General features: G+C 34.8%; 3 protein-coding genes across 3 annotated transcripts; 2 read left to right on the top strand and 1 right to left on the bottom strand.

Moving 5' to 3' along the window:
- The first annotated feature begins 100 nt into the window (after positions 1-100).
- Positions 101-3,435, top strand: LOC118271192 (uncharacterized). Its single transcript, XM_035587181.2, has 7 exons — positions 101-369; positions 952-1,159; positions 1,284-1,495; positions 1,756-1,849; positions 1,955-2,083; positions 2,414-2,637; positions 3,068-3,435. Exons 1-7 carry the CDS (start codon positions 194-196, stop codon positions 3,339-3,341), a joined length of 1,317 nt encoding a protein of 438 aa, XP_035443074.2. The 5' UTR covers positions 101-193; the 3' UTR covers positions 3,342-3,435.
- Positions 3,436-6,036: 2,601 nt separating this feature from the next.
- On the bottom strand, positions 6,037-7,104 carry LOC118271088 (uncharacterized). The gene has a single exon (XM_035586973.2). The coding sequence runs from the start codon at positions 6,943-6,945 to the stop codon at positions 6,196-6,198; it is 750 nt and encodes a 249-aa protein (XP_035442866.1). The 5' UTR covers positions 6,946-7,104; the 3' UTR covers positions 6,037-6,195.
- A 2,502-nt stretch (positions 7,105-9,606) lies between these two features.
- On the top strand, positions 9,607-19,096 carry LOC118271204 (tetratricopeptide repeat protein 5). The gene is made up of 8 exons (XM_035587200.2): positions 9,607-9,803; positions 10,033-10,165; positions 10,445-10,668; positions 11,080-11,379; positions 12,087-12,272; positions 12,818-12,993; positions 16,419-16,563; positions 17,021-19,096. Exons 1-8 carry the CDS (start codon positions 9,735-9,737, stop codon positions 17,138-17,140), a joined length of 1,353 nt encoding a protein of 450 aa, XP_035443093.2. The 5' UTR covers positions 9,607-9,734; the 3' UTR covers positions 17,141-19,096.
- Positions 19,097-19,116: the final 20 nt, after the last annotated feature.

The raw sequence follows: 19,116 nt of genomic DNA, 5'->3' as shown, positions 1-19,116 counted from the left end.
CAAAGACACTTTAGAAAAAAGGTTTAAATAATAATTAAACATTAGCATTACCTACAACTTCACACCAAAAACCACTGAAAAAGAAACACCAATGAAACGTCATTCTGACAATCTTTTACACATCGATCCAAAACATAACCTACCAAAAATTATACCTACTTAATTACCTACAACGGCTACCAAAATTTAAACAATGTTTGCCGAGGCCTGCTACCTAGGGGCCTACGGGCTTGAAGACCTAAGGGTTCTGAACGACAGACTGAACGCCAAGGTAGTGGAGCAGGTGAACGACACCCAGGAACTTGTAATGCTGAACAACTTCGCACACGAGAGCAATGAGTATCAGTTCAAGAAATGCTTGCAAGACAGGTATATATATACTTGCCTATAATATGTAGTCAGAAATGTTTGTCTTCTTTGCACTACCGTAGATTTAAAAACTACATATAACCTTTACCGATTTGAATATTTTGTATTTAACTAGACAGACTTTCAATACAGTTTGGTACAATAGGGATGATGACGGGGTATAAAAATTAAAAATGTAATTAGTCCGTCAGTTAGGTAATGAAAAAATATTAGACACGTATTTTTTTTATTTTGTCATATAAGATAACGATACTTAGATAAAATGAATTAAAGTTTAAGAGTGGGAGCTAACTACGTCACTATAGAGTATAAAACGTACTCTAAAGTGACGTCACGCGATATTTGAAATGGATATATCTTCGAAAGTATTTGTTTCCGTAAGAAAATAAAAAATACGTGTCTAATATTTTAAAATAATCTACAAGACGGACATTAAAATAAAAATTAGTCATCTACCCTATTGAACGGTGTTTCTATACTGTCCACAATGCATTTTTAATACCCCTGGTATAATTTATATATAATTGCAACAGAAACATACACAAACATACACGGTTTATAAGTCTTAAAATGTTACTCTAGAATGTCAGACATTGCATCCTGGCGCTGGGTGTTAGATGACCTGAACAAGCGCCTGTCTGAAGCTGCAGAAGCTCTTCAGTACGAACACAACGCTCTTCGCGTGGTCGTCAGCAGACTGCAGAAGGAAATAGACGAACATTCACGTGATGCTAGTAAGCCTGGAGTATTGAAACCACTTTCTGATTCCGTGGAAGAAGCCATTTTGCAGGTTACACACGTGTTTGTATTTTTCTTCTTTGGTCTTTTACCAAAAAGTCTTCTGAATTTCAGACTAGCATGCAGTGATGTGATTATACGAATCTGTAGATACTAAATTGCTTCTTAGCTTCCAGGAGTTTGATTTTTTACGCGAAGAAAAGAAGAAATTCGAAAGAATGATAGTAGCTCTAGAAAAACAGTCTGCAGCGATTGAAAAGACTAAAAAGAAGATAGCAGAAGATCTTATCTTAAAAGAGCAAGCTCTCTGTATAGAAGAAGCCTGCGCCAAAATTACTTCAGGAGTGCAATCGAAAGTGGAAGGTGGTAGGAGGAAAAAGAAAAAGAGGTAATTTATTCTGAATAAGTATGATAAAGTACAGTAAATATAGCTCGCCGCCCAACTAAAAGCAGACCCGTGCGTTGGGTGCGTCGCGTTATACGCGGGCCTCAACGAGCCAGACCACCGAAAATGGAGCCAACTAGGGCTGATGCTCAATCCTGAGATGCGGACAACGTAACCTGGGCTCCGGCTCACAGCAGGAGAAAGAACGCAGTAGTTTTTAGTCTGTAAGAATTGACTGAATTATTATTTCTCTTCTTTTCTAGAACATCACCAATTACTCGATGGGAGAACCGTTGCTTAGCTTTGAAGACTGCGGGTCTTCGTGCACTCAGTAACGCAATTGTCACTCGGCAACAGGTAAATGCTACACATAACAAAAATAATACCCTCTCAATATCTACGCTAAAAAATCTTTTATCTCCAAATGAGTTTGCCTTATGTTAATATAGTTTTTCTAATCAGGTCCGAGGAGCCAGGGTGCACCTTTCTATCACGGCGCAGGCGTACGCTGCGAGAGTGGATGCGGCACTCAGAAGACGGCTGAATAGTAACAAAGTTAAACTACAGGATATTTATTGGCAGAAAGAGGAGGTAGGGCAGAAACTAGGTTGTTTCGTTCATCGTTGAAAGGGTTGTCATAAATCCACGAACCGAGAAATAATAGTATGTAGATATATGTAGGTAAAATAGGAAGGTACCTTTTTTATAACGGGGGGAAACCTTCAAAAGGCGCATAGCTTTCTGGGGATAAAACACTAGGGAGTGTGGGATTTTTGCCCCACTAAAACCATCCCGGTGGCCACCCTCAGCACCTGTAAGGGGCACCGGATCCTCTAATAGACCTGCACCGCAGCCCTCACGGATAGAAAGGTACCTACTAACCATGTCGATACTTCGTCTAACCATCATCTTTATTCTTAGGCAACGAGAGACTACAAAGCTTTACTTGATGAAATGACAACAACGGAGCAAAACCTCTTGGAGACGATGGAACAAGAGCGTGTAGTTGAAACCAGGCTAGCTGACCGCTCCAAGAGACCCCCGGGGGAACACACCAGGGATGAAGTCGATAAGAAGCTAAAAGAAGAGCTGGCACGGCTGAGGAACTTCAGCAAGCAGCTGAGAACTAATCATGAAAGAATCATGTGAGTGTTAGACGGTTTTCTTCATTATTATTTAGGCGTGAGAGTTTGTTTTCGTGAATCACTTACTTTTGGTCATGCGTGCTTGCGAGTGCGGGTTTTTTAACTCTCTTTAACATTAACAGCTCGTAACAGATCTGTATGGAATATGACAATGGGTCTCCCCTACATAAGCGAGTTTGATCACAGTTTAAAAGTTCGTCCGGTCTCTTTCAAATGTATAGTCCCTTTGTCAGCTTTAGTAACACTCACACTCTTTTAGCAACGTTACGCCTTTCATCCCCGTGGGGGAAGGCAGAGGTGCACATTACAGCACGTAATGCCGCTATACAATGTAAACCCACTTTTCACCATTTGTGTTATAAGTCCCATGTAATAGGGGTGAGCGTATTACTCTCTTTTAGCTAAGTTTAAATTATTTAACTTCTTCCAGGGAACTGCAACACCATTTAACGGATAGCATGACTCGCATAGACTGTTGTGCGGAGGACATTCTCTGTGTTGTGCGCTTAGATGATGAAAGAATCGTCTCCAGGCTCGGGGAGGGCCCTACAGAAATACCCCGACCTCCACCAAGCCTGGCTGAAGCTTGCCCAGCCAGTCCCAAGTCTTCACCTACTCCGGAACAGTCCCCAAGGACACGCCCTGATACCTCTTTACAGTCCATCATGGAGGAAAATGAAGATGACTACCCATTTGATAGTTAATTAGGTCTTTGTTTTAGAAAAACAATACTTATGTTGATTACCTAGAGTTTAAATTAAGTTTTAGTGATAGCTTTGCACAAATATTTAAAAGTAACGTTGGTTGATTTTTTTTTATATAACTTGGAGAAATTAGTAAGTATATTTTTATTTATATTAAAGTTTAGTTCTGCATTGAAGCATTACAGAATTTCACCCGTCATTAATCGAAAATTTCGTATGAGAACTGGTGAACAAAATTTTTTCAACATTACAATATTATTAAAAATTAATACCAAGGTAAGTTTGTCAAACGAAAAATTCATAATATTAATACTGTACCTTCGATGTTAGATAGTTATTTTTATTTTATTTTTCTTCTTATTAGTTTTATTCATTTATTTTAATAATTATATTAAATTGTAGACATTGTATAAACACCAGAAGAATGTGTCTTGTCGCTAGATGAAACCCATGTATTTGTTTTTGAATGTATTTATTTTGAAATAAAAATAATAATTACTATTTTAATAATATCACAAAATGATGAAACTTAATTGTCCCAATACACTTATATACATGCGAATAAAAAAATACTACACATTTCTACTTAAATGTAATATTTGTATTGTTAGTTATTATTCAAAAATATAAAATACAATACAATATTACAATTTTAACGTATTATAACATAAAATTGGGACGCCACATTTCTTTTTACTAATACCTAATATTTAAAATTCATTATATAAAACAAAATAAATAGTTAATATCTATTATGTATAACCAAAAACTATTTATTTTGTTTATTTTATAATTAAAGTTCCGTTTTATAACACAGAGTTATAATTAAATTAATAACCATATTTGTAATTGGATTATAATATTTATGAATAAAATATGGATGACAAACTGCTATAAGTTATTTGATTTTTATTAAAATAGTTATATTACATACAAAATAATATAATATATTTTTTTAAATGCAGCGGATATCTTGCTAAATGTTTGAACAAAATGGAACTAAATAAAAGAATATGTTAATTTTATTAATTTTAAATCATAAAATAATGACAGTAGTTTACCTAAACAACAGTCATTCAGTCATTACATGCCTAAATATGGCAATTAACTATCACCACGCTTATTAAGATGTTAAATGCTAATTCTTTTCATTCCAAAGTGTAAAGAGACTAAAAAATAAAAGCTATATAGTATAGACTAGAAGAGTTGAGAAGCTGACGTCTTAAATTCTACATTACTATGTATTTATTAAGATTAAGTACCTACTTAATTTGGGTAAAACGGGGTGAATAGAAATCAAGGTGTGAATATACAGAAATAGGGTGAATAAATGTTAGAACTTTTGCCAACATTTATTCACTTCTCTCCTGTATCTATTCACCCCATTTAACAATACCTACCTACTTAATACTAACGTCCATTATAATTTGATAAATACATATCAAACTGAATTATTATTATATGTTGTCATATAACTACGCACGCTGCGTCATTTGTCGCGCATGCTGTTCTGATTATGGACTCTCGTCTTAGCTTGAAACTAGACGAGTAGCCTCGCGACCGGCAAGCCATTATTAATTTGTCTTGTGACATTTATAAAATACAGTCATATTTGCTGTGGTTTGGATATACATATTTAGCCATTAAGTACTATAAATATAAAAATGTCGCTTATATTAATTATGGATTACATTCATTAATTACAATGTTGCATTACATGCTGCATTAAAAACAGTTTTAAGCCTATGTACATGGACTATTAATTTAAAGTCTAAAGGACTACAAATTGTTTTTAAAACTAAATAAATAAAAAAATATCAGTCTACAAAGCTTAAATGAAAATTGTTTTCATTTTGAGATCAAAATTAAATAATTTATATTCTGGATTTCTACTTATGAATCTATGGCAAGCAGATTATTAAAAAATGAGTTTGTAGTATACATTACATAACTATTGTAACTAGGATAATTATGCGAAGATCAATTCATTACATATTATAATATTGAGTAAATACAAGTACACGAAACGTAAACGAAACGAGAGCGCGTTCGGCGCTATGATTGGTTGGTTTTTTCGCAAGAGCCAATCAGAACGCCGAACGCGCTCTCGCTTCGGTTTCGTTTGACGCAAAGCAAGCTCGTACTAAGGGTACTGGTATTTTACAAAGAACCATAGGTTGCTTGTTCATAGAAATGGTGGCTTCTTTGAGCAAGTCATCTATGCTAAGGACACTACACAGTGACTATTATAGAGATTATATTAAAGTTTACATTTATAGGCCTAATTCACCACTGCTGTGTAAGTTTCCATTAGTTTCCACAAGTGAGATATTTTTTTCACACAATCTGTATAGAAGGTTTAGCAAATTATCTACTGTCAGATTATTATACTTAATCAGAAGTGGTGAAACAGGATCTAAGCACAGCTAAAATCACTTAATATACAGGGTTATAAGTTTTCAAGCCTCATTCCGTCTTCATCGTAGGTGGACTAACAATATCTTCATGAGTCATTGGATGCAACTTGGCAAGTAGTAGATTGCCATTTCGTATGGCTGAGTAATTTTCGTTCATCCAAGCATTTCTTCTAGCAGATGATCCATTTCCTCAATCAATATTTTAAGTCATTCAGTTGAGTTCAATCAAATTCTAAATTAATCAATAATTAAATTAACTACATTAAAATAAATTAAACTTCTTAGTAGTGATATATTTCAGATAATTGTAACAAATGTAATAATAACAAAACAATGCTTGGTTTTAAAATAAATCAATTAAATAAAAATTAACAGAACTGAAATATAATACTCATTGAACCCAACTAGCCACTACGGTAAGAACGGGAGGCGTAATCCTATAACCCAAACTGATTGAGATGCGCTTCGCTGTGGACGTGGCTCTGGATGCTCTGTGCATTGCAGACAATGTCCATCTGGCACCTATTGCAGAACGCATAGGCCTCGTGTTCATTAGTCAAGTAAGGCTCAATGGAAACATCCTGGTTGTCAATCAGATCTTCAATTTCAGAGAACCATTCTATATGCTCTTCATCTTCATCAATGTGATCCAGGACGCTTAAAACATTATCCTGTATGTATATCTTGCAAACTTTGCACCAGACTTCAGTGTTGTTGGCTGCTGGGAACAAGCCATTGAGTGGTTTCAGACGTTCAGTGATTTGGAAGCGATGGTACAAGTCGTTGACATGCTCCTGTATTTGTTTTAGCGAGCAGTAGATGTTCTTGTTGCACACCTCGCAGTGTACCTCGTCCTTCTCGCAAGCCAGATAGGGGTCTAGAGAGATAAACTCACCATCGACGAGATCTTCCAGCGCCGCCATAAAGTTTGCGTGGTCGTCGCTCTCGATGTGATACGTGACCGAATCCTCCTCCGATAAGACTCGCTTGCATAGCTTGCAGTGCATTTTACCGTTACTAAAACGTATGGCGTTTTCATTCATTAATTCAATGTTTTCCTTATGTTTTGCTCCGTTTGTATGCTGCTCGATACATTTATTCGCTTTAGGAATATATACGCCACAACATAAGCATCGTACCCTGGTTTTCGAGCTCGCAATTATACCGTATGGTAAATCTGTTTTCATTGTGATAAATAACTGTTGGGCACTTTGTTTATATTAGTAACTGTTCGCACATGCACAGCTTATCGAGAAACTTGAAATTTTCGCGAAATATTTTAGGATTGATTTGACAGTTTGACAGGTTTGTTTGATTTTTTTCCGTTTGACAGACGATGTAAAATCAATAAACGAGCGAACGAGTGAGGAACGAAACTGGTTGGTCAAAATGTGGATAAAATTTTGTCGCAGGTCTGTTATTTTAATAAAAATAATTTACAGCGGTTTTATTGTAACGAAAAAACTAAGATAATATAAATGTTTCTTTATAAATATTTAAATACAAAAAAAAACTGAAGTTATTTTTAATTTTGCAACATTTGTTAAACTTTTTAGAAATCCCCGGAAATTGATATGAGGTCTTTATTTCTTTAAAAGTTGTACTTTCCGGTTATAAGTTTTTACCTTCTACGGTTTTTACAAAATTTAAATTATTTTAATAAACTGAATTTTGCTGTTGTCTGCAAACAGTTATCAAAATAAAAAAGGATTACATTGTACTTATTGAAACGTGGATAAAAACTTAAAGAGTTGAAGAGCGTATGCTCTTATAATATTTTAATTTAGCCATATAAGTATTTTACCGACAAAATGCCCCTGTCCTTTATGTATTTGATTCCAATGGAGAGGGCGCCCCAGACGGATATATAGCGACCAGATTGGCGATATATTAAAAAGGGCCAAATTAAAAATACCTTAACCGACGAGCATGCATGAAAAGACTGATGACTGTTGATGAACGGAAAAAAGTGTCTAAGAACTGTGGCAATTGGAGTTCCATTGTCTCTGCCTACCCCTAATGTGAGACAGGCGTGAGGTTATGTATGTATGATTCCAATTTTGATCCATCACTAGCAAACTGCTTTTCATATGATATACAAGACCCTAAGAAGTTTGCAAATGTTAGGTTGATGACATACTCTACCAGCTGTCTACTACCATGTCAAAGAGTATAATAAGTATAGGGGAAATCCCTGTGGGACAAATTCGAGAATGTATGACATCATGTAATGTATGTAAATTAAATTTAAAAAAATAAACAAAATCAGGAACACTTAAAATTTTTATCTATTTTATTCATAAGACATCACACATCAAGAGGTTTTGATTAAAAAACAATAAATCAAGAATAATAATTTATTAAGCATCATAAAAGTACATTGATAGTTCAACTTCAAATAATTGAAATATAAATATTTCTCCTTAAGTTTTGCAGTGCCATTAATATGCTAGTAGCAACTTACTAGTTACTGTATTTTGAAATTAACCTCTTGTACACTAATATATGAGACACAAATAGAAAACACATTGTGTCTAGTGTAGATCTGCCTTCCGTATACAACAGGTTACAACTTCCATACAACGGGTTGATTATGTACATAAAATAAGTATGAAATGCAATAGTTACATCCATTTTTACAATATCAAGCCTTATTGGAACTACTCTTTTGGTGCTGCCTGCCCCGAATATGTCTCTCCAAGTTATCGGTATTACATGGTACTTCAATACCACATTGCTTGCATAGAGCCTTATCTTCTTTAGGGTCATGCAAATATTTTTCAATATTTATATTTTGATCTTTGATTAATCTGTAAATGTCCCTCAGATTTTTCGTATGTCCCGGGTCCTCATCAACATGCTCAAAAATGACTTCAATATAATTTTCAAAATAAACTTGACATATTTTACACCAGAGGTCATTGTCACTGTTTTCAACTGAAAATATTGCATTTGAGGGTTGGACGGCTATGGCTCGAGCTCTTCTGTGTTTTGGAGATTCAATGTGGGATTTAATTGCCTCAGGATTGAAGTCCACACAGCGGTCACAAGCCAAACAGTCAACTGCCGAACCAATGTTTGATATATTCTCCGGTAACACAAGCAGCCCTCCATCTTTTTCGACCAATTTCTTTACCTGATTCTTCTTATCGTTATGTTGTGGGCTGTCCAAGTGCTCTAAAATTTCAGATACATATGTAACACTGTTACACAAACCGCAATTTAATTCTTTACCAATAACTTCAATGTTATTCTGTATATACAGTCTTTCCATATACTTATTTGCATGTTCCGTATCATTTAAATGAGCCTCAATAAAAATATCACTATTCCGGATAGATATTTTACACAATCCACATTGAGTTTCACCATTTATGTCTTCTATAATGTCTGTGTAATATGCCATTGTTAAATAATAACAGTGTATGAAGAATTTCGAATACAATACAATATTAATAAGGCGTAACTCTTCTATAAATAAATGCGTCCAGGCAAGATAAAGACAACTTTCTTTGACAATTTTGTTTTAATACTTTGAGTCTTCGAGTGTTCTTTATTGCACTTGTTTATTTGTTATCAGTACAGTAACAATGATAACAAAATGTCAAACTGAAAAGTTATGACTGTAGAAGTATACTAAGTGCAAATTTTACCAAATAAATTGATGAGAATTCATTTTTTATTTTATTCTTAAGATTTGTCAATATATTATCAATTTCATCATAAGATAAAACATTTTTATATCGTTTGTTTTCTCTGCTAATTGTTAAAACAAAACGTAGGATCATAAACTCATAGAAGAAGATAGTGACATTTTGACAAGTTGACATTTATTGACAGTAAAAAAAAATTGCTTGGCCTTGGCTCTCTGGTTTTAGTTTTCTCATTGAATTTCGGGTTTGGTGTCGGTCGGCAAATAAATTAAATTTATATTGAGATCTCTAATTAATTAAGGAGTGAAACAAGAAGCTCTAAAATGTCTCTAGATTCCGATACAGAAGCCGATATCTTGGAAAATGTAGAGGAGGTGATGGACAATTTATTAGTAAGTAAAAAACCATGTTGCTTCTTGAATAATAAAATTATTACAGTTATTTATTTGTTTTATTTAGTCTGAACAAGGAATATTACACCTTGAAATTAATCAAACTATATTTTAATCGATAAAAATATGTTTTTATAGAAACCCAATTCTGTAAAAAGAGAATAAATATTTTTATAAGAATGATTAGTTATTATGAAGTTTAAAACTAGATTTTTTTTCATGTTTACAGAAAGAACTTCAAGATCTTTATTCATATAGGGATTTGTTCTTTGAAAACCACCCTATTGACTTGGCTACAGAGAAAAATAAATTGGTAGAAGAAAAGAAAGAAGTGTTAGTTGAGAAATTCGAGTCAATTGATGGTAATATTATTTTTTCTTTTTGTTTTATGTACTACCTAATATGTAATGCTTAAAATTCAATTGTGATTTTTGTAATAAAGTGTGTTTGTTTAAAAACAAATAATAATCATAAGATACTTACAGATTATGTGAATATTATTGATTATTTGATCACTTCACATTCTAATTGGATTCTTGTTCAACAAAATAAACATTGTTACTTCCTTAAACTATCAAAATCACCATAAACATAAATAAACCATATTTATTAAATTAATTTTACTTTTAAAATGAATTCAGCGGACACGCAGATACCTGAAGCACTTCGAGCCAAATTCCTCTACATGAAAGGACGATGCTACAACATAAGTCCTACTTACGACGCGAGGGCCACGCAGTGTCTCAGCAAGGCTGTCAAGCTATGCCCAGCTTTAATAGATGCATGGAATGAACTCGGAGAGAGTTATTGGAAAAACATGAATGTGAAAGAGGCTAAATCAAGCTTTGAAGGCGCTTTGAAACATGTAAGTTACATTAAGTGGGTAGGTGTTAGTCATTGAAGTCAGTTTTTTATATTTTTTCAGGTCATAATTTTATTTCTTATTATTACTAGCTGACCTGGAAAACCTTGTAATACCTCAGACATTATTTTTCTCACCTTTTAAACCATCCCTGGATTTTCACAAGTAATTCAAGCCTAAAATTTGCCAAATTGATCCAGCCATTCTCGAGTTTTAGCAAAACCAATTAACAGCAATTGATTTCTATATAATATAGATTATTATTTTAATTTTTAGAGCATAGCAAATAATAGTTATTAGATGAATTTTCTCCATAACACCTATCAGGAACGGGTTTCTGTCACAAAGATTTTTTCAATATTTAAAGATTTTCCCTGCTAACTGCCTCATATAATTTGTAATATTTTACTTTAGGAACGCAACCGTTTATCGCTGCGATGCCTATCAATCATTCTACGCCAAGAGAACAGTGACAAAAAGCGTTCAGAAGCCCATACAGCTATTATGAAAAGTGTAGATTTGGCCAAGGAGGCTGTAAGCCAGGATATCAAGGATGGAGTGTCCTGGTCGGTGCTGGGCAATGCTTACCTGTGTCAGTTCTTCATGGTTGCACAGGACCCGGCTACGTTAAAGCTATGTATGAGTGCTTATAAGCAAGCTTCGTTGGACCCGATTGCTAAAGGACAACCTGATTTGTACTACAATAAGGGAATTGTAAGTTTTATTTTTATTATGTTTTTTGTCGACTGCCTCGTTGATCGTGTGGTCGCAAGCGCGACTGCCGGTCAAAGGATCTCGGGTTCGATACCCGGGTCGGGCAAAGGATTACTGGGCTTTTTTCGGTTTTTCGAAAATTTCTCGGTAGTAGCACGAATTGTGCCCAGTATATGGCAATAGGCTCACCCCTATTACATGGGACTTGAAACACAAATGGTAAAAAGTGGGTGTACATTATATAGCGGCATTATGTGCTGTAATGTGCACGTCTGCCTTTGTCTGTTGCGTAAACAGAAAATCCCTTTAATTTAATTAACTAGATAGTTGCGTAAACAGATTGTATCTTGTAGAATGGATCTTTTGTTTATGTTTTGTAGTTTTTCTTAGTTGCCTTTGGTTTGTCTTATCATTTTAGATTTATTTTTCTTAAACTACCGATAATTTACTTACGCCCAATTACCGAAATGCTATATGTAGTTAACTTAATTTTTTATTGTACTTTAAATATTGCATCATTTTGAACAGTATTTGTTTGGATATCATCAATTCAATAAATCTTTGAATCAAGAAGCAAAGCGCATGTACCTAATGCCGCAAATGTTGCAAGCGTTCACAACCACTTATCATCAGGTGGGCCGTGTGCTATCTTGCAGCCGTTGTATAGAAAAAAAACCATGTATTAATGAGCTATTATAACATTTCAGGCCCTAAAATATTCAGAGATCTACGACGAAGCGTTGTTTAACTTTGAGTACGCCAGTCGGTTGGACCCACCGTGGCAGCCTCCGAAGCAGGAGCGAATGAGACTGGTGACCTTCCTGAATGCAGCTCACAGCTTAGTGAAGACCCGTGGCAAACTGAAGGCGAAGAAACTGGCTACTATGGTGCAGGTAAACTTAATCTTAATAATTATTATGTTATCGGCTTACTCATGTAACTGTTTGACGAGGAACTCGACTAGTTTTTTAGTTATGTAAGTAAACCGATAAAATTATTTTTTTCTTTGTTAGTCATCATTATAGACTGCACAGTTGGTGCGGTGGCTGGGCAACTGGCTGCCGTGCAACGTCTAGAGGGTGCGATTCCCGCACGGAGCAACACTGAGTAATCCACAAATTGTTGCTTTTCGTTTAAATTAATCGAAACGAGAGCGCGTTATTCCCTGATTGGTTGGTTTATTCGAGCCGGCCAACCAAAAGTGTTGGTATCTGGCTTCTCTCAAGTCTGTGGTCGAGTAGGATCTTAAGATACCCCCAAATGTGATCTATTTTTTTGTGAGCACACTTTAAATACTTATATACATTTTGTTTTGCATTGATAAGTCTGAGTTTGGCCACCAACCCGCTTACTGCCAGGACAGCGAAGCGAAGATGTGGCCGAAGATAGAGCACACAGACTATACTATACTACTACTATTCATTATCTACTTTTCCAGGCCATTGACAAAAAGATGTTAGGTGTTTACGGTGAAGGTCTTCATTCCTTCGCTGGTCGCCGCGAGGTGGCGCTCGAGCATACTCGCCTGGATGCCTTGGAAGATGGTCCTAACGAAGCCAGGGTGATCCTGGGCAAAGTTGTCGGCTCCATACATAACGATAATGCGGTACCATTGTGAGTAAATGTATTTTTTTTTAGTTTGTAAAGTTTTTGTAGAATTGTACAGTTATATTCTCTATGCTAGGCTAGGTTAGGCTAGGCTTAGACTACACAATAATAATTAATAGTAAATCTAGCTGCTAACCATTTTTACATTTACATACATATATTTAAGCTGTAAATACATAACATCCATTGTATTATCATGGAATTGTGTACAAAATAGGTACTAGGTATATAGGGTGACTGGTAATTAGTGAAGGATTTTAAACACGTGATTGTACTCAAGATTACAAGAAACTTTCACATACCAACTTTTTGTCATGTGTACAATCACATGTTTAAATATCGTTCACTAATTACCAATTACCTTATATATTTAAATTTATTTAAAAACAGTTCATTGACTATTTACTTTGCTAACCATAGTTATTGTAATTATTCCCTTTTTTTATTTATCTATTACACCTATTTATTACCGGGCTGGGATTCTTAACATCATAACGACAGTAATTGGTTGCTTAGTTGTAAGTGGAATTAATTGATTTTCATCTTTATTACAATAATATAAAGTTGAAAAATCTTGAATTCACGATGTAGCGACTGATGTTTGTCGTTAACAGTTTCGAGTCTGCCAGCCCTGGATTAATTAATGTAATTTTCGTAATGTATTCATTAGTGCACTACTCCATACTAGGTACATACCTTTTAAAGAATTTTAGAATAGAAACTTACAGACTTACCTAATTTAGGACTTTTATACAAACTTAACTTATTAGCAAGCCTTCAAAGTTAATTTTCATTGAAATTTTTGGTTTCATTAAATGAAAAGGACAGCTTCTATCTGGGGGCACGGTAGTGCCCCCGCCAAGACGAGCCAAGCGAAGCGCAAGGGCACTACCTACCTTTTCTCGAAGCGCTTCGTCGTATTTTTGAACCTTCATAACTTGAGTTTGGGTTATACCAGATAAACAAAATTTTCAGGATATAATGTCAGTGGTAGACTTAATAAACCTCTAAAGTTTCAATTGCATAGCTCTTATACTTTAGATTTTATTGATATCTAAAATACCCCGATTTCGTCACTCACTCACTCACTGATGATCAACAAAATTCTTAAGGTACTTCCTGAAGTCCTAGAAAACTGAAATTTGGTATGTAAGCTAGTATTAGTACCCAAACAACAAAAAAATCCTAAAACTTGGAACTTTTACCCCCCAACCCCTTAAACTAGGGGGTGAAAGTTTGTTCGAGACTTCCGCAACTTTTGACGCTAGAGGTCTGAATGCGGCCGCGGAGGGGTAAAAATCTGAAATAGGGAAACTTAATTCCCTATTTCCTGCTTGAGATCTGAAAATTATACACAAGTACATAGAACACAAACTTTTCATCAAATCAAAACATTAGGTATCCTACCCATAAGTACTTAGATATGAATAATATTACTACACTTCACTTCGGTAAGTGTTTATTAATCAACCTATACTTTTGAACATAAGCATCGTAAGTATAGTATGCGCCAACGCCCGCCGCCTGCCCCCTCGTCCCCACGCAGTAGCTAAAAATAATCGGCCCGTCAGCGAGCGCGGCACCCGAACGCGGGCAGACGCGCGAGGGCAGACGTCGTTGACAGTTGTCTCGTTGAATGAAAAGTTTTCGGAATATTTCGGTGATTTAAAAGTTTGCTATCGCGGAGAAAAAAACCATTTGCCTAATATTTAATTGTTAGTAGTTTAGTAGGTAAAGGTTTAGATACTAGTGTTTTAATTTTCATTGATAAAAAGTATTAGGATTACGTTTCCAATTTTCTTATAAATTTAGTAGTTTAGTAGGTGAATTTGTCGCTCATTTTATCTTTCTATCATAAGCAACCTACAAAAAGAAATGAAATCCCACAAAAACATTTCATGTTAAATGTTGCCAAGACGAGACCATATAGCTCGCACTGTCAAAAAGTAATCAGATCCCGTGTAGAGCCAAGTTTTTAACCCTATACTTTTGAACTGGCGAGTTGGCCGCACGGAAAGAGTTTAGAAGATTGAATAGATTTTTAAGCTCAAGCCCATATGACGAATAGCAAAAAGTCCGTGCGGCAAGAATTTTACTCGCCAGTTCAAAAGTATAGGGTTAAAAACTTGGCTCTACACGGGATCTGATTACTTTTTGACAGTGCGAGCTATATGGTCTCGTCTTGGCAACATTTAACATGAAATGTTTTTGTGGGATACTTCTATACACAATCTACTTTTGAGGCACCTCCTAAAAGTCAGTACATTTGTAACTCCTCTCTCTCTCTCTCTGGTGTTATTGGTATTCATGGGCGACGCTGATCACTCACAAATTCAGGTGATCCGTTCGCTTGTTTGTCCGCTATCCAAAAGAGATACCTATAATTATTATTGAAGACAGATACTTACATAATAAATTGAATGAATCCAATGTTAAACATTCTACAGTCATTTCGCCTCTTGTAAGTTTCCGTTTTAAAAAAGCACGTGTATTTTTTCTCTTGTTCGAATGCTTGCCTAACGGATACTTAGTTTAACCGCTTGGAACACTGCTCGACCCGTCACCGAACTCTACCACCAGGATGGGATCACACGACGTCAGTTTGTGTGGTATGTCTATGTTGTACAGGATTTATGGGTTATTTATAGGTATAAACTAGCTTCCGCCCGCGCTTTTGTCAGCGGAAAATTAAAAAAACTAGGGTTCTACTACCCCTAACATTTAGGGGGATGAAAAATAAATGTTGGCCGATTCTCATAGATACCGGATAAGCACAAAAAATTTCATCAAAATCGGTCAAGCCGTTTCGGAGAAGTATGGCAACGAAAACTGTGACGCGAGAATTTTATATATTAGATGTACCTAGGTAGCTTATGTAATGTTATCATTACCACATGGCATTTTTAGACGCTAGCTGCTTTTGTAATTTGAAGAAAATATTTTAATGAAAATATAAGTGGATCAATCCCCTCTTTTTTTAGAAAATACTTTATTATGGGAAGAAATATTTCTTAAACAATTGATACTACTAGTTTCTAGTTTCTACAATGATAAATGGTTTACCTACAATCAAATTTAGACTGCCATAGCACTCGTAGATAAACTAAAACTAGGTTTAAAACTAAAACTAAATTAGGTAACTATTAGATCTTATCGAATCTCTTATTAAACAATAACAAAAATAATCTGATCAGCTTTAAATGTAAAACAGCGAACTTATAAAAGCAAAATATGAATAATAATAAAATCGAAAAATTGCGTGCCTAATTTATTTATGGTTCAATTTATAAGATATTAAAAAGCTTCAGCACTTATGGAAAAATCATACGATTAGCCTCTTATTATGTATTTTTTAGTGTATACCTATTTTGTCTTCATACATACGCATATAATAAGCATTTCAATAAAACTCCAATTTCCATCTATTCCAGCACATTCGCGCTAGTAGACGAGAGCATGGAATGCGTGCTGGTGACGGTGTACAACTGGGCGGACGGGCGCGGCGCCATCATCGGCGACTGCGTCACCATACCCGAGCCACTCATGCGCACACACAAGTACGAGGCTGAAGATGTGGTGAGTTGAATTGAAAAGTAGTTTTTTTTGGGTTTTGGGTATATTGTGACTTTTTTAATGACTAATAAGGAATAGGAATGTTTTCATTTTTTTTTTTGTTATCGATTGGTTAGTAACTTTATATTAGGTGCCAATGTAGTCTGGTGCAGGAAAATTGAAACGATTACTAAAGAATATTAGATATATTATACCTGTTTAGAAAAGTACCTATAATTGCCCCTGTTATCTCGAGATGTTTCCACAAAAATATATTTTTGTTTTCACGTTAGTGAGTGTTTTATACGTGCATGCGTGTACCATTCAAAAATATTTTTTAATGCTGGCGATACTGGCCGTCTGTAATAAAGACAGTAGTCTATAGAAACAAAACGTTTTCTTTTACAATTAGCGACATAATATTATTATTGTGTATTGCAAAATCTCGACAAAATATTAACCCAAAATCCTACAATTCCAGAGCTTCGACTTCAAATCGATACGTATCAACAACCCGCTGCTTCTACTCGTCAACGGGAAACGGGTTGCACGCAACCAATTTGCGTGCACAAGAGTCACCAGTACCTACGAAATACACTGAGAAAGGCTGAAATCTAGGCGGCAAGACGAGATGAGATCTAACAAGCGAAACAGAAAATGGGAAAATAGGGAGATACCCCATTGGGCGCGGTTATAAAGGTACTCATCATTATCATCAGGCAAGGTTCTTGCTAAGCGCCAAAAAAATCAAGTGCCAAATGACTTATCCCAATATCAAGAGTACGGATAAAACTTTTGGAGTGTTTCGATGAAGAAAATTTAAACTAAAATACTCATGTTTTACGGATTTGGACTAAAATTTAATGTTGACCCCAATTTTTTAAGTGTTATATCTTATCGAGCTGCTATAGAAAGGACTATTTAAATACAATAACTACGTATTGATAAATTAATGTGACTCACGTATATTTCTGTACTATAATAATTTGCTATATAACTACTATTTGTTACTAAGCACCAAAGGAAAAGGATATAAAGACAGAAAAATCTAGTTTGGTGTAGCCTGATGTAGTCTTTCTTACATTTTAGTTGTTTTTGTAAACATTTCACATCTATCTTGGACTTTTATGTATAAATTCACCTTTTAATATAAATTTAACTATTTTAAACTGAATAGAACCTAAATGGAAAAAATGGACACCTACCTATCTAATGAAAATAAAGTACATTCTAATAATATTAATTGCTAAAAAAACAACTCCAACTTAGTTAAAAAACTTATTAAAAATTATACTTTTTTCGAAAACGAGCTTAGGTACTTTTAGCTTTGAAAAATATTAAATAGACTTACCATGTATGTATAATGTCCATTGTTATTTTCAATGGAAACATTCTACATTAAATAATGGAGTATATTTTGTATGCATTTATAAAGGGAGTAATGAGGACTAGGGTCTTTTGTGCTCACCAGATGGAACTACTAAGAGCCTGTTTGTTCAATAGAGAATTTCCTAGTGACAAATTATTCGACATTTGTGAATCAAACGAAGAGTTGTTCCGTGCGGGAATCAGACCTACGTTACATTGCACAACACACTGTTCCCCAGCCACAGCATCAACCGTATAGTTGCTGAGTAAATTATACAAATAAGACCTTAAACTATCTCAGCGCCATCTGGTGGCACAAATACTTTAGCCGTCATTAGGCGATATCGAAGATGATTGTAAGTTAGAATTAAGCTGTGCATTGAACGATTGCGATCATAGTCGTGAATAGGAATAACGAGATTACAAACGGTATTTAATCTTTTGACCGTCATCGTCAGATATGGACGACAAACAATATTATGGCTAATCCGCTATGGTCGGCTTATAGCAGACAAGACAATATGTTTTTTGATTATACAAGCATGTACTTACATTTGTTTTGTAGTCTATATCTGACCGTGACTGAAAGAGCTATGCTTTCTTCCATTTTACGGAACAAATATTATTTTAGTCTATTTGAGTATGATCGCAATCAATCAATTGGGTATTAAGACATGAAATGTCAAAATTTACGATGTGACCAACTTTAAAAAAGTTTTTAACTGAAGGAATTAAAGATCTTGCGAATTATGTTCATGCTATGCTTATAAGATCTCTAAATATATTTAGTTTTAAGTATTTTTAACAATAACTTGCACGACGATTCGTTAAGTAAGCACTGGATAAATTAAGCAAGGGGATTTGTGTTTGAATTTGAAGTCGGGTAATGTGTAATAATGAAATTTAGTTTTAAAATTTCCAGTAGTAGCTACTAATCTGGACTTTTTACCAATGTATTACATGGGGTTCATAAAATAACTGATAAAGCCCTTTTATTTAACAAATCATCGTGCAAGCACTTATTTTATCTGTTACCTATCGTATTATTGTTAATTTATTCACTGGTAACCCTAATTTACGTTATGTTACTGCAAGCTTAGTAGTTTCAAGTCAAACTTTTTAATATTAATGTGACATTTTGTCTATTCACTATAGGTAGGTATTAATAAATTAAAACTTTTAGTAAGTATTTTAATGGTTTTATTTTTG

Source organism: Spodoptera frugiperda, chromosome 9 (assembly GCF_023101765.2).
Source record: "Spodoptera frugiperda isolate SF20-4 chromosome 9, AGI-APGP_CSIRO_Sfru_2.0, whole genome shotgun sequence".
Classification (NCBI taxonomy): domain Eukaryota; kingdom Metazoa; phylum Arthropoda; class Insecta; order Lepidoptera; family Noctuidae; genus Spodoptera; species Spodoptera frugiperda.
This window is presented reverse-complemented; position numbering and strand designations above follow the sequence as displayed.

Coding starts and splice junctions, on each gene's coding strand:
- LOC118271192 (XM_035587181.2), top strand. CDS start 194: ATGTTTGCCGAGGCCTGCTACCTAGGGGCCTACGGGCTTGAAGACCTA. Junction 2,084..2,413: donor TTTATTGGCAGAAAGAGGAG/GTAGGGCAGAAA, acceptor CTTTATTCTTAG/GCAACGAGAGACTACAAAGC. Junction 2,638..3,067: donor ACTAATCATGAAAGAATCAT/GTGAGTGTTAGA, acceptor AACTTCTTCCAG/GGAACTGCAACACCATTTAA.
- LOC118271088 (XM_035586973.2), bottom strand. CDS start 6,945: ATGAAAACAGATTTACCATACGGTATAATTGCGAGCTCGAAAACCAGG.
- LOC118271204 (XM_035587200.2), top strand. CDS start 9,735: ATGTCTCTAGATTCCGATACAGAAGCCGATATCTTGGAAAATGTAGAG. Junction 9,804..10,032: donor AGGTGATGGACAATTTATTA/GTAAGTAAAAAA, acceptor TCATGTTTACAG/AAAGAACTTCAAGATCTTTA. Junction 11,380..12,086: donor TGTACTACAATAAGGGAATT/GTAAGTTTTATT, acceptor ATAACATTTCAG/GCCCTAAAATATTCAGAGAT.